This window comes from Mytilus trossulus, chromosome 5 (assembly GCF_036588685.1).
Source record: "Mytilus trossulus isolate FHL-02 chromosome 5, PNRI_Mtr1.1.1.hap1, whole genome shotgun sequence".
In the NCBI taxonomy this organism is placed as follows: Eukaryota; Metazoa; Mollusca; class Bivalvia; order Mytilida; family Mytilidae; genus Mytilus; species Mytilus trossulus.
The window spans coordinates 74,192,625-74,209,190 of record NC_086377.1 but is presented as its reverse complement, the minus strand read 5'-3'; the positions used below and the strand labels follow the sequence as shown (position 1 = coordinate 74,209,190).

At 32.5% G+C, this 16,566-nt stretch overlaps 1 protein-coding gene across 1 annotated transcript in view; it reads left to right on the top strand.

Annotated features, from left to right (window-relative positions):
• The window catches only part of LOC134718295 (uncharacterized), a 29,880-nt gene that overhangs the window by 11,628 nt on the left and 1,686 nt on the right, over positions 1 to 16,566 (top strand). Inside the window, exons 4-11 of the mRNA XM_063580790.1 lie at positions 1,469 to 1,575; positions 3,865 to 4,318; positions 4,921 to 5,693; positions 6,272 to 6,302; positions 7,908 to 8,179; positions 9,129 to 9,156; positions 11,715 to 12,038; positions 13,493 to 13,792. Coding sequence (XP_063436860.1) covers positions 1,469 to 1,575; positions 3,865 to 4,318; positions 4,921 to 5,693; positions 6,272 to 6,302; positions 7,908 to 8,179; positions 9,129 to 9,156; positions 11,715 to 12,038; positions 13,493 to 13,792 — 2,289 coding nt within the window. The remainder of the gene's footprint in view (positions 1 to 1,468; positions 1,576 to 3,864; positions 4,319 to 4,920; positions 5,694 to 6,271; positions 6,303 to 7,907; positions 8,180 to 9,128; positions 9,157 to 11,714; positions 12,039 to 13,492; positions 13,793 to 16,566) is intronic.

The window sequence follows — 16,566 nt, the reverse complement described above, 5'->3', positions numbered from 1 at the left end:
TCCATTGTTAATACCGCGATGCCATCAAATAAAAAAAGTATCTGTAAATTAACCTCATGGTGGTAGCGGAGATAAATGATCAATGAGCGTGTTATCACGTTCTTGACAAAAAGAACCGGTATCTTTTATTTCCTTAGGAACTCCGTCGAGTTATAAATGTGTTAATTTCTCGTTTGATTTCCTATTAATATCTCAAAACAAAATGTCTTGAGCAAACTGTGACATTTGGAGTACTAATGCTACAGCATAGGTAAAATTGATTGAACAAATTAATAAAATTTTTACAAAAGACAAACATTAAATTTTCTTTCTAACGATAAAACATATTTCTTATACAAAATCATACTATTAAAAATATAAGCCAAATAACACGCCATGACATATAACTTGCACATTTTTTTCATACACTGTCCAGATACATTTCTTTTTAGTAATACGTTAAATAGTAGGGGATGAATTTTCATGTACAAAATGTGGGATTTTGTTGGTAAATTAGTGATTTGGTCCATTTTAAAAGGTCAACAATTAGTATATCTGAAGCTGTCAAACAAATTGCAGACTCCCTTAACCTAACTTGTCCATATTTGGAGTTACTAACTGTTAGAGCCAAAGGGTATTTTTAAGATTTTGACATTATTTGTCCAAATGTAGTACACTGCACTTTAAAAACTTGTTTAGATAGAGCAAGTGTGTTTTTTTCTTATTTGTTGTCTAAAAGAAATCATAACGGAATGACTGTGTCCTTAGCCTTAAATGATAATTAAAAACGAAACACAGTGATAAAAATACATCCCAGGGCTGTTCTTACACAGAACTGACCACTATTTATGTGGTGTGAAATATTATGTTGTATACGATTTAATTGTAAACAGGTCTTTAGCATTGATACCTTTCTATGCCCCACCTACGATAGTAGAGGGGCATTATGTTTTCTGGTCTGTGCGTTCGTTCGTCCGTCCGTTCGTTCTTTCGTTCGTCCGTCCCACTTCAGGTTAAATTTTTTTGTAAAGGTAGTTTTTGATGAAGTTGAAGTCCAATCAACTTGAAACTTAGTATACATGTTCCCTTTGATAAGATCATTCTAACTTTTATGCCAAATTGGAGAATTCATTCCAATTTCACGGTCCACTAAACATAGGAAATGATAGTGTGAGTGGGGCATCCGTGTACTGTGGACACATTTTTCTTGTTTAATATGCATTCCTTAATCTACGTGTACAACAATAATGTTTATACATATACACTGAACATGTTGAAAAAGTTGTCCCTTTTTGATAGAGAATCCAATTTAGAGGAAGACTTTTGTCATCTGTTTGGTTGACAAAGTAATCAGCATTTTTTTTTATAACAGGGTAACAACATAAAAGACAATGAAAAACCTAAAGTGTAGGATCACAACTATAAAAAATGCAGAATGTATATACTTTTTGTTGGTAGTTTTAGGACAGATTTTGATTATATTTTGTAGTATTCTTGCAATATTGGGTCAATTCCATCCTGACCTATTGTAAGGTTGTATATGCAGGCATTCCAAAGATCTTGTTTGTTGCAACTCACAAGGACAAAGTACCATTGGTGAGTAATCTTGTGTAAGCTATATGGTAGTAAGTTATTGTCATTTTGAAAACTTAGATAATGTGTACAAATTGCCCCAATTGCTAGCATAAAAACCAGGTTTAATCCTCCATTTTCGACATAAGAAAATGCCTGTACCAAGTCAGTAATATGACAGTTGTTATCCATTCGATTGATTGTGTGAGCGTTTGATTTTCCCATTTGATTATTTTGATAACTTTTTTAATTTTCCACGGAGTTCAGTATTTTTTATGATTTTCTTATAAGAGCTTGACGTATGCTTACATATAATGATGTCCTGCCCATATATCTTAACTTGACCAAAACTTTTGTGAAACTACAATTTTAAAAGACAGGATCCTTATTGGTTTACACTTAAAATCAGATTACGGGGCCTATAAATAGAGCAGAAGACATGACGAACCACTTATAGATAAGTAAATGATATTTGGTATGAAATTGTATCAAAATTCCATTTGATACATCTCATTTCCATGGAGATAAGTTGGCCCTGCCACTCTTAGTCATGTTGATCAGTTTACATGTTAAATTTTAATTAAATTTAGTTTTATTTCAACAATCAGGTTGTCAATATGAAGCTTAATTATTAAGAATAGTAGTACTGCACAAGATGCACTTCTCAACAATTAGTATTTCCTTGGTGATGTGTGAGGCCAAAAAGTAAAACAATTGTTGAACAGATGATGAAATAAAACTTGATATATAACAAATTAGGACAAGAAATGCATAACAATACATACTTTATTTTAAAAGAAGTTCATTTTTAGTTCACCTGGCCTAAAAGGCCAAGTGAGCTTTTCTCATCACTTGGCGTCCGGCGTCTTCGTCCGTTGTCGTCGTCCGTTGTCTGTCGTCGTTAACTTTTACAAAATCTTCTCCTCTGAAACTACTGGACCAAATTAAACCAAATTTGGCCACATTCGTCATTGGGGTATCTAGTTTTAAAAATGTGTGGTGACCCGGCCAACCAACCTAGATGGCCGCCAGGGCTAAAAATAGAACAGAGGGGTTCATTGTATATTTTGGCTTATAACTCTGAAACAAAAGCATTTAGAGCAAATCTGACATGGTTTAAAGTGTCTATCGGGTCAAAATATATTTGCCTGAAATTTTCAGACAAATCGGACAACCCGTTGTTGGGTTGTTGCCCCCGAAATTAGTAATTTTAAGGAAATTTTGCAGATTTTGGTTATTATCTTGAATATTATTATAGATAGAGATAAACTGTAAACAGCAATAAGGTTCAGCTAAGTAAGATCTACAAATAAGTCAACATGATCAAAATGGTCAGATGACCTCTTATGGAGTTATTGCCCTTTACAGTCAATTCTTAACAATTTTCATAAATTTTCGTAAATTTTTAGAAAATATTTTCCTCTGTAATTATTTGGCCAAGTTCATTATAAATAGAGATAATTGTAGCAACAAGAATGTTCAGTAAATTAAAACACATCACCATCACAAACACACAATTTTGTCATGAATTTATCTGTGTCTATTGCATTGTTTAATATGCACATAGAGTCATAGACCAAGGTGAGCGACACAGGCTCTTGAGAGCCCCTAGTTGTTTAACTGCAAATTTAAATAATACAGTTTCCGTATTTTCACGCTAATCCTGAAGTACTCTATACTAAAAGAGGGACGAAAGATACCAAAGGGACAGTCAAACTCATAAATCTAAAATAAAGTGACAACGCCATGGCTAAAAATGAAAAAAAAAGATAAACAGACAAACAATTGTACACATGACACAACATAGAAAACTAAAGAATAAACAACACGAACCCCACCAAAAACTAGGGGTGATCTCAGGTGCTCCGGAAGGGTAAGCAGATCCTGCTCCACATGTGGCACCCGTTGTGTTGCTTATGTGATAACAAATCCGGTAAAAAGTCTTATTCGGTAGGTGACATTCATGAAAGGGAAGGGGATTTTAGTTACGACGTAATGAACATATCGGATTTCATTTGTGAAACGGTTATTCCATACTAAACTATTAATACCTTCTTCTACCTGTTTAAAATGTATTGCCAATCTATTAAAATGTTTCATTTTTTTTACTAGTGGTATCTTTAGAAATAAAGAAGCTAGGTTAAAAGTGTAATAATTGAACTGTAAGAGTATCTACTTTGAATATTTAAGATAAATCTAGTTATTTTCTATTTGGAATGTTCCATCATTGAAGATGCACATACATCATGTTCGCGATACATGCTCTTTACACCCTCAGGTTTATTTATCTGGGACATTTTCATGTTTTAATAGGAGAATGTTGAGACACGACGTGAAGAGCTTTACAGTGGAATTGAGGAGTTGTTTAAAGACCACGAGGGAAAACATCATCTGGTCCTTAGACCTTTAATATTTGTCAATGCCAAAGATAAAGCTGACCCAGAAATAGAGGTTCTGAAGAAAACAATAACAGAACTAACATTCGACCATCCATGCTGGGGTGAAAGGATGCCGAATGCATGTGTTCCACTGGAGCTTGAGATCGCTGAATTGGTTGCAGAAGGGAAACAAATTATGTCTTTGGTTGAAGTTAAAGAATTAAATGACATCAGCGAGGTGTCTGTCCTGTCTCCTGAGCAGTTGACCGATTTTCTACATTATCAACATTCTCTAGGGAAAATTGTCTATTTTGACACACCACAGCTAAGAGATAATGTTATCATCAGTCCCCTTCTTATGGTGGAAGTTATGAGATCTTTTATTACTGGTGTGTAAATATTTTCATTGAGTAATAATTAAATTGCTGGTAAAAAATCAACATACCAAAATATTGTTTACCAGGCATTTAGAGAACTGGGGACTGTTAACTGATGCCTTTCACTAATCTTTTAAACTTTATAAGAACTTTTTATTATACAATTAGTCAAAATTAATCTTCTCTTTAGGTATTCATAGCGTCACTACTTGTTAAATTATAGCTAATTATTTTATCATGTTGTAAAGTTTTGGAGAGAATGGATGTTTTGATTTACGTTTTGTAAAATTATGCAAAATTTAAAGTTAAAACTGAAACTGATATTTCCTAGTTATTAAGATGTAGGTATTATTATAGAACTACATGTACATGGTTTCTAAATATAGAATATATTAATTGGGGTATGGTCTTCCAAATGAGAAAGGATATTTTGATCATTGAATCCCTTCAATAAAGAAAATTTAATTACTCCTAAAATAGGACATTTTATTAAAGTTTTAAGATAATTTCGTTTTCATGTCCTGACCTAGGTGAGCATATTACCGTTTTATATAAATATTTTTTTTATTTTGATTTCAAGTCATAAGATTGATTTTTTTCCTTCATTTTCATAGATGTTGAATTCTGGCCAAAAGAAGATAAAACAAGAAAAACCTTCAAAAAGATGTCTGAAAATGGAATGATACAAAAATTAGACCTCTACCAGATTTGGGAGCAAGAAGAATTTTGTCGGATTTTACCATTTAAAGAGTACATATTTGATATGCTGATACACCTTGATATCGTATCTGAACAGCGTAGATATGATACAAAAACAGGAAGTCGGCTACCAATAGATCACTTCTTTGTACCCTGTATGCTTACCCAAAGAAATGATACAGATTTCTTGACACAAGAATGTACACCAGAGAGGACACTTAGTTTGGCCTTTGTTTTCAAAGGAACCATCATACCTCCAGCCTTACCAAATCGTCTCATATGCGCATGTCTTAGTATGTGGACATTGAAGCAATACCGTGGAAGGAAACTTATGTTTTCTGGGTTTGTTGGGTTATCAGTTGATAAAGAGCATGATATTGTTGTTTGTGTAGAAGGTAACAAGATCTTACTGTACCTAATCCATAAACGCTCCAAGGGCCTGATAGTACCTGAGATAGCCACTAGTGTTAGAGAATGTTTGCATTTAACATTGGAGAGGATTTCAGAATTTTATCAGTCCACTGTCCACGAAAAAGTCCGCAGTCAACTACCATTTCACACTGAGTATTCCTGCTCAAGATTTATCTGTTACTTTCCAGAAGAAAGATTAGCTTTAAAAACTGATGAGTGTGTTTGTAAACATGGTGACGACATTACACTCAACTGGAAGGTTTGGAACCAGGAACAGGTTTGTATACTAGCACTGAATATACAAGTTATTTTGTAATCATTTAATTTCCCCTACCACAATCATGACAATACAGAGATGTAGTTGACAAGTTCCCTATTATCTTTCTAATGTTAATGCCAAATTAGAGTTTTGACCCAAATTTCACTGAACACAGAAAATAACATGTGAAGAGACCACAAATGGAAAAGAAAATCTATAATTTTTGGGAAAGCAAACAATTAAAGTAAAATAAGTAAATTAACGATTGGCTAACTTTTAATCCATCTAAATATATGCGTACAATTTGTTAAAAAGGTATGGTTCTTTTTGCTAAAAAGGAGATTTAAGACATAACTTACATTTCACAAGGGAGTTTACCTTATTGAGTTCATTTCAGCTCTCTGGTTAATCTGTTTGCAGTTAGCTAATAAGATATTTACAGAAAGATATGTCAATGTTAATCAATCGAATTTGGGTCATACTGTTAATAGTTCAAATTGTTGTGTTTGGTATATGCTTTGTTATAATTAGTGTCTGTGCAGTTTCTTGTAGATGTTGAATTTACAATTATACAGTCATTTGTTTTCCTTTAATAGAAACAAAAGCAGTGTGATCTGGATTGTACAGGTATAGTTATGTGTTTTGTATTTAACTTCGTGTTTTGTTATCGATAGAATAATACCAAAAGAGTTAATAATGAATTGACATGAGTTCTCAGTGATTCCTTCCTTAACTGACTGAACTTATTAAACCACGAACAATGCCGAAGGTGACAACATCTACGATACCTTAGATGAATATGATATAACATATGAGAATTATTGGATTTAAATGCTCTTGGGTTTCGTAATAAACTTCTTTTACTATTTAACTCTTGATTTCATTAGACACTGAATTATTCCAAGTTCGATTACCCATTCACAGGTCAGTTACATCTTTTCACTAAACAGTGAGTTGTTTTTTTATTACAAAAATAGGGGAATGATAGAAACAAAGTTCTTTTTTTTTCGTCATCAAAAATCGAATTTGTGAAGAACTTCCTGCTATGATCCCAAACAGAAATAAGATGACTCTAACTGCTCATATGATCTTAAAAAGAAATACACTGAAAATAACAAACATTCTGAAAATATACATTGAGACTATGCCCTCAGAGGCTAAATATGGCAAGGAATCAATAACACTTATATTTGAACAGACTATTGGGTGTCCAATTGGTTCTTGTTATGCATCATTGGAAACTCATGGATGCATAATACATTAGAGGGAAATTAAATGAAATTTGTTTTCTCGTTAAAAAAAGTCGTATATATGAACTAAATATCTGCTTTAAATTAGAGACAATTTCTGATTACTGGTGTTGAACTTTTGGAAAATCTCTGTAGCTTAAAGTGGAACAATACCAAATGTCAAAAAAGAAAGAAAATACCTACTGTGCTTACATAATCCACCAATCAAGTGTGCATTCAGTTAAAATTTCACAATAAAATAAGAAGTTATCCGTAAGTTACAGTTCAGAAGACGTATCTTAATATGATTGTCAGAGAGATGTTCCATTAAATATCATTTGGAGCGGGCTTAGTATACAGCGTTCTATTACAATTTGTGAAAAGTTGCGTTATTCAGTATACGTATAAAATTTACATTAACTTTCATTTTATATCAAACTCAGTTTTTATGAATAATGTAAATAAATAAGTCGTATACTGAAAAGATCATTTGATTGCTAGATACAAATTATTGACAATATAAAACAGAAGATGTGGTATGATTGCCAATGAGACAACTATCCACAAGAGACCAAAATGACACAGACATGAACAACTATAGGTCACTGTACGGCCTTCAACAATGAGCAAAGCCAATACCGCATAGTCAGCTATAACAGGCCCCGATAAGACAATGCAAAACAATTCAAACAAGAAAACAAACGGCCTTATTTATGTAAAAAAATGAACAAAAAACAAATATGAAACACATAAAAAATGACAACCACATGTTTTTCAATTATCTGTATTTGGATTTATCATCAAATTTTGTCAATATAATGCGGCTGTTAACAACAGTCAATTAAATGGGAGATGTATCTTGCTATAAAAACAGGTTTAACAATTTTCTTAGGAAATATGATAGTTATCCTTGTATAAATATGTTATATGTTGTTAAAGCTGTATGTTGATGTAATGTGTTTGTAAAAAGTTATCATATATATTTGTTATATATTAATTTAAGGTTTGAGTGAAGATGCATTATCTCAGTTTCCTAATAACATAGAGTTACTTCGTCTGTCTGTTAATTGTGAGACACGCATGATACATGATTTAGCTCTTCATCTTGAAATGGAAGAAACAGAATGGAGTGATAAGGTAGAGAATTACCCAAGAAATACACAAATGGTCAAGTTTTTAACACTTATTGATTTGAGAGAGAACAATGGAATACGTTTTAGAGATTTGGCCAAAGGCTTAACTGAAATGAAGTTAACAATTCATACCTTATGTATGGTAAGCTATGTATGATACTGATAAATTATTCATTTTCTTCATCTCGTTTTCTTCTGTTTTTTGTTCTTACCCTCCAACTCCACCCATTTTCTGAATGCTATATATATATTTTTTAGATGAAGTGAACTCCTTTAATTAGATAATTATCTTTGTATTAAAGGATATATTTCATTACATTACATTGTGTAGATAAAGTTGTTGATTGATAAGTTGCAGATCTATATTAGTTTGTGACAAATGAAAGAAATAATATTTGGAACTATTAATTATATTTGATTAAAATTTGAAAAAAAATATACATTGCGTAACATCATATCTAATTTAAGTGGGTAAATCATATCTAATTTTACAGAACTGTTTGTTTTATCAGTTAAAAAATTTCTGTTCAAATGGAAATACTAAAGTAACTCAAACTTGTTCCATGAACCAGTAATGATAAAATAAAGTATATGGATTCTGTTCAATTAATTTTAGTCATTAGTTTTCAAAATTTCTTTACAACTATTTTGTTTAAGTCATGTGTGTTATGAAAGTAGATGTCAAAGTTTTTATGTGGTATTTTATTTTTGTTGTGTGTGTTAATGTTTAATTTTTACATGATCCTGTTTGGGGTTCAGATTTACAAACATCATTTTCCTTATTAGTTAGATACTAATCTGTTTTAAATATTCAATCACAATCCAAATTCAGAGCTGTTTTGAGCTTAAATGTTGTGTCCATACTTGCTCAACTGTTCGACCTCTGTAGGAAAATCCGGTTTGCTGTCACTCTGAAAGCCTTTTGTCTAAGCATATTGTTTAAGTATGATTTCTGGTTTAGAAGGGGGTATGATTCATTCCTTTAGCTCGTCTGTTGACAATAGTCTAATATAAACATTGTGTAACATTTGAAAAAGCTTTTGCTGCTTATTCATTGAAACAATTTAATGTCTGATATTAATCGTTTACAGATGCGGAGGAGAAAACAAGTGATGTCTAGTAAGTTATTAGAACTATGAAGATATTTACATAAATCTGGCTTCTTTCACTCGATCATGATTATAAGTACTTATATTATCCCCTCTCCAAACAGATTTGAAGAAGATATTTAGTGGTTTGTCTGTGAGATTGTCAAACATCTGGAAGTCATAGATCACTCATCATTTAATGCAATATGTTAAATGAGGAAAGTTCACACATATATACAATTACCTTAACCTTTGTGTTACACATGCATGGTTTTGATTAAGTTTTGTGTTTTTGTTTACAAAGTTCCGTACGTTCCATTGTATTTATACATCCCATACATTGAAATGTTTCACTTTTAGCGTTCTCGATGATGGTACACCTAGAGTTAGTTTCTGACGTTTCATGGATTTTCTAACATAAGTTTAACTGCGTCACATGCATATGTTGTTAATCAACATATTAAGTTCAACTGGGTAACGTGCATTTGTTGTTAATCAACATATTAAGTTTAACTGCGTAACGTGCATTTGTTGTTAATCAACATATTAAGTTTAACTGCGTAACATGTATTTGTTGTTAATCAAACAAGTTTAACTGCGCAATGAACTTGATTGTGAGCACTTATTGTTTTGAGTATATGCTGTGTGTATTAATTGTTATGATTTTATGCTGTTTGTATTAATTGTTATGATTTTATGCTGTTTGTATTAATTGCACCATTTTGCATGTATGGTCCATAATATTTTGCCAAACACATGAAAATGGTACAATTATGATTTAAATTTGTACCAAAGAAGAAATTCAATTCTTTCGAGTGATACATGTGATACTTAACTATATATCATTTATTCTGGTATCACCTAAGTTGGACAAAGGTATACAGAAAAAAACATAAGTTTACATTACATTACATATAAGTACATTTGTTAACTTTGGTCCTGCAACTCTTCTAAGTTGGAAAGTTACTTACGAGTCTATGTAGTCAATAGCGTGTGATTTGCATTACAATATAAGCCTTGTAACCTTGATCAATTGTTACCACCATTTGGTCAATGCCATTGCTTGTACACATTTTGTTTCCAATGGCATGATAGTGCCACAAATCCCCCGGTGGTCAGCACTGTGTTGACATGTACTATATTTTATACAGTTATGTATATGTAAACTTATTGATATATTGTGTAATCAATGCTATTTGTTCATAGACTTGCTTTTGCCTTCCAACTATTTTAATACAGTGCCTTTGCAGCATTTTATATTGATGAGAAACGTGTTACCCTGTGTTTATTTTTTATACATATGAAGGCTAGCTCAGGACTAAATATGTTCCCTTAAAACCCTCAGAGAAGTCATTTGTATGCCCCGTCTACGATAGTAGTAGGGGCATTATGTTTTCTGGTCTGTGCGTCCGTTCGTCCCTCTGTCTGTTCGTTCGTCTGTCCCATGTCAGGTTAAAGTTTTTGGTCGAGGTAGTTTTTGATTAAGTTGACGTCCAATCAAATTCAAACTTAGTAAACATGTTCCCTATGATATGATCTTTCTAATTTAATTGCCAAATTAGACTTTTGGACCCAATTTCACGGTCCACTGAACATAGAAAATGATTGTGCAAGTTTCAGGTTACAGTTTTTGGTCAAGGTAGTTTTTGATGAAGTTGAAGTCCAATCAACTTCAAACTTAGTACACATGTTCCCTATGATATGATCTTTCTAATTTATTTGCCAAATTAGACTTTTGACCCCAATTTCACGGTCCACTGAACATAGAAAAGGATAGTGCAAGTTTCAGGTTAAAGTTTTTGGTCAAGGTAGCTTTTGATGAAGTTGAAGTCCAATCAATTTCAAACTTAGTACACATGTTCCCTATGGTTGATCTTTCTAATTTTATTGCCAAATTAGACTTTTGACCCCAATTTCACGGTCCACTGAACATAGAAAAGGATAGTGCAAGTTTCAGGTTAAAGTTTTTGGTCAAGGTAGGTTTTGATTCCCTATGGTTGATCTTTCTAATTTAATTGCCAAATTAGACTTTTGACCCCAATTTCACGGTCCACTGAACATAAAAAAAGGATAGGGCAAGTTTCAGGTGAAAGTTTTTGGTCAACGTAGTTTTTGATGAAGTTGAAGTCCAATTAACTTCAAATTTAGTACACATGTTCCCTACGATATGATCTTTCTAATTGTATTGCCAAATTAGACTTTTGACCCCAATTTCACGGTCCACTGGACATAGAAAATGATTATGCGAGTGGGGCATCCGTGTACTATGGACACATTCTTGTTTAAACCTTTTTGCCATTTTTAACCCAACTGTAAATAGGTCAAAGAAAAGATCGAATTCATTTTCATATTTTGTTTAGATTGTTTCTAAATCAGGAAGGTAACACGTATGATTTAATAAAATTACTAGATGCATTATATTTAAATATATATGTGTCTTGTGCTGAAATGGCAAGCAGCATTGTTACATCATAAAACAGAGTAGTTTTTAGTAGTTCCAGTGTTCGGAAGTATTTCATAGAAAGAATTCCTCCCAATGTTTACCTTATTTCTATTTTTGGAAGCATAATACATATGTTTTTCATACAGATATTTCAGACGATATCTTAGATTCAATTCCTACAGATGAAATATTAGATAACATATCACCACAGATTGGTAAAATGGTCTTTCAACTAGGAACAGAACTTGGATTGTCCATAGCAGATTTAGAGAATATAGACAAATGTAATTGTGACTTGACTGCCCAGAGTAAGGAAGTCTTATTTACTTGGAGGAGAGACAAATTAGTACGACCTACAATACGTGTCCTTGAACAAGCTTTGGTAAATAGTAGAAAAGGTGCACGGTGTTTAGAGGAGGTTGTAAAGAATGTTGATCCGAAAACACTGAGAGCTGTAGAAACAGTAACAGGTAATACTATTTCAAAGTGGGTAAACATTTTATGTCTGTAAGTCTTTTGAATAATAGAAAGTATTTTAAACTATACGATCCATCAAACATAAAATATTTATCGTACTAGCTTTGAAAAAAAGAAGTTTATATTATCTTACCTCAAGTAAATTAATAACAATTATTGTTGTTTTTTTTTTTCCGTATATTAACTTACATAAAAAAAACACAGTAAAACAGAAAACATTTGAACTCATTACAAAACTGAAAAGCTGCTAGAATCGGTACAGGCTGTTTAGCCTGTGAAATATTTATTAGTATCATTAATTAGCATTGATCATAATTGTTCATTTGCCATACACTTTTTCAAATGTCTCTGAATCTACAAGATAAAATTTATGGAAATTCACAAACTATGAATATTTGCTTTGTATGCATCAGTCTCTTCGCCTTCCAAAAAAATATGCAGACAGTGCCCTTGTTAACATAAATAAACTCATCATAGATACCAGGACTAAATTTTGTATATACACTCGAATCCAAAAAAGTTTTAAAAAAAAGCCAAATAAAGTACAAAGTTAAAGAGCATTGAGATCCAAAATTCCTAAAAGTGTTGCCAAATACAGCTAAGGTAATCTATGCATGAGGTAGAAAAGCCTTATTATTTCAAAAAATTCAAAATTTTGTAAACAGTTAATTTATAAATATAACAATATCAATGATAATTCATGTCAGCACAAAAAGTTCTGACTACTGGGCTTGTGATACCCTCGGGGAAATAAATCTCCACCAGCAGTGGCATCGACACAGTGGTTGTAAATAAACTCATCATAGATACCAGGACTAAATTTTGTATATAGGCCAGAAGTGCGTTTCATCTACAAAAAACTCATCAGTGACGCCAGAAACCAAAAAAGTTAAAAAAAAAAAAGCCAAATAAAGTACAAAGTTGAAGAGCATTGAGATCCACAATTCCTAAAAGTGTTGCCAAATACAGCTAAGGTAATCTATGCCTGAGGTAGAAAAGCCTTATTATTTCAAAAAATTCAAAATTTTGTAAACAGTTAATTTATAAATACATGTATAACAATATCAATGATAATTCATGTCAGTACACAAAGTGCTGTTTACTGGGCTTGTGATACCCTCGGGGAAATAAATCTCCACCAGCAGTGGCATCAACCCATTGGTTGTAAATAAACTCATCATAGATACCAGGACTAAATTTTGTATATACGCCAGACGCGCGTTTCGTCTACAAAAGACTCATCAGTGACGCTCGAATCCAAAAAAGTTATAAAAAAAAGCCAATATCCGTGTTATCTGTTGGTTGCATAATAAAATAAGAGAACATTTTAATGTAAAGATATAGTTTTAAAGGAGTCTATATCCTTTTTTTCTCTAACATTGCATATCATATGTGAAAAAAGTTATACACTAATGATTTAATGAATAATACATCTTTTTGATTACAGATAGAATCAAAGATAATGAAGATAGAATCATACATAACATACAAACCAGCCAAATTTTAGACCATATGATGACACATCTGGTGATATCAGCAGACGACAGACTTGATGTTGAACATTATCCTCGACATGATGACCAGAACAAAGCATTGCTGGATATTGTGATTAAAAGGAGAGAACCTGCTTACAGTGTATTTGTTGATGGATTACGTAATTATGGATACGAAGATATCGCTAATGATTTGGAATGTGTAACACACGATATCAGTCCAAGTCCAACATTAGTATCTGCTGAAAATGAAGGTATGAGTAAAGGGGTCATAAACACAAGCAACGAATGTTTATACTGAAACATAAACTATTTTGGTATTTCTGCGCATGTTAGTGTAACATACAACACAGAGTGTATTTGATTTGATAATACTTTGTAGATGCAAAAAAGTTTCTCAGATGGGTTTGATTTCTTTTTGGCTTGATTCATTTTGAAACAATAGAAAATCAAAATTCACTGCATGATGCGAAAATCAATATCACTGCATATATATGAGAAATAAATTGTTCGTCAATAGTTTCCCCATTAAGGTAAACACATCTACACTGCATCAAGAATAAACTTTATATATACAATAGGTGTGCATCAATAAATTTGTATTAATGAAACATATGAACTTTCAAACCATCTAAGGATTAATAGGTATCAAATGTAAAATTAAAGCCATCTTTGTTAATACACTAAACATCTCTATCCGTATCAACTTGTTTGTGTTTGTGTTTGGTGAAGTTGTCTTTTAGAAGATTCAAAATGAATTCTGCTTTATACAAGTACAAACACAAATTGAGCAGTAAGGGTGCACAATTAGTACCCATTGGAATACCGAATTTCTGTTGAATTATCATTTTTCAAACTCAACAAATATATTGTCGATCAAAAAGTTAATCATCATTTTGGGTATATTTTCTGGTAGAATCAGTATCGTTCTTTACAAAATAAGAATAATTATAACCAAAAACAAGAAATATGTATCTAAGATTACAATTTTTATATTCAAAAAGCTCTGATTAATGAGATTGCGAAATCCATCTTTCAATTGACCATGGGTTTGACACTCCTAGTGAAGTTTAATCAGGAAAACGCTTTAGACATTTAGGAGAAATAACAATTATTTTTTAAATGTCTTTTTAGCTCACCTGGCCCGAAGGGCCAAGTGAGCTTTTCCCATCACTTTGCGTCCGGCGTCCGGCGTCCGTCGTCCGTCGTTGTTGTTAACTTTTACAAAAATCTTCTCCTCTGAAACTACTGGGCCAAATAGAACCAAACTTGGCCACAATCATCATTGGGGTATCTAGTTTAAAAAATGTGTGGCGTGACCCGGTCAACCAACCAAGATGGCCGCCACGGCTAAAAATAGAACATAGGGGTAAAATGCAGTTTTTGGCTTATAACTCAAAAACCAAAGCATTTGGAGGAAATCTGACAGGGGTAAAAATGTTTATCAGGTCAAGATCTATCTGCCCTGAAATTTTCAGACGAATCAGACAATCCATTGTTGGGTTGCTGCCCCTGAATTTGTAATTTTGAGGAAATTTGGCTGTTTTTGGTTATTATCTTGAATATTATTATAGATAGAGATAAACTGTAAACAGCAATTATGTTCAGCAAAGTAAGATTTACAAATAAGTCTACATGACCGAAATGGTCAGTTGACCCCTTTAGGAGATAGTGCCCTTTATAGTCAATTTTGAACCATTTTTCGTAAATCTTAGTTATCTTTTACAAAAATCTTCTCCTCTGAAACTACTTGGCCAAATTAATCCAATCTTGGCCACAATCATCTTTGGGGTATCTAGTTTTAAAAATGTGTGGCGTGACCCGGTCAACCAACCAAGATGGCCGCCACGGCTAAAAATAGAACATAGGGGTAAAATGCAGTTTTTGGCTTATAACTCAAAAACCAAAGCATTTAGTGGAAATCTGACATGGGGTAAAAATGTTTATCAGGTCAAGATCTATCTGCCCTGAAATTTTCAGACGAATCAGACAACCCGTTGTTGGGTTGCTGCCCCTGAATTAGTAATTTTGAGGAAATTTTTCTGTTTTTGGTTATTATCTTGAATATTATTATAGATAGAGATAAACTGTAAACAGCAATTATGTTCAGCAAAGTAAGATTTACAAATAAGTCAACATGACCGAAATGGTCAGTTGACCCCTTTAGGAGTTATTGCCCTTTATAGTCGATTTTGAACCATTTTTCGTAAATCTTAGTTATCTTTTACAAAAATCTTCTCCTCTGAAACTACTTGGCCAAATTAATCCAAACTTGGCCACAATCATCTTTTGGGTATCTAGTTTAAAAAATGTGTGGCGTGACCCGGTCAACCAACCAAGATGGCCGCCACGGCTAAAAATAGAATATGGGGGTAAAATGCAGTTTTTGGCTTATAACTCAAAAAACAAAGCAATTAGAGCAAATCTGAAAATGGTCAATTGACCCACTAAGGAGTAATTGTCCTTTATAGTCAATTTTTAACAATTTTCATAAAATTTGTAAATTTTTATTAACATTTTCCACTGAAACTACTGGGCCAAGTTCATTATGGATAGAGATAATTGTAAGCAGCAAGACTGTTTAGTAAAGTAAGATTTACAAACACATCACCATCACCAAAACACAATTTTGTCATGAATCCATCTGCTTCCTTTGTTTAATATTCACATAGACCAAGGTGAGCGACACAGGCTCTTTAGAGCCTCTAGTTTGTCATAGTATTTTGTGTATTTCATTACATCTGCTTTGGTTTCACCTTCAACAGTTTGATAAAAGTCATATTATTCAATTTTGTTTCTGAAATTTGTATTATAAATCTTCTAATTCTTTTCATGAAAATTACACTTTATTTCTCATATGTATCTATGTTTTTCTAATAAAGCTTCACTGAAAAAGCCCACGATGTATTTGAATTTATGTGACCATATAATAGTAAAATTCATCTAAGATCCTATTTTCCAGATTCGTAACAGGTACTCAATGAATAATGACTTATAACTGTAGAAAAGAATCTCGATCATTTCTATT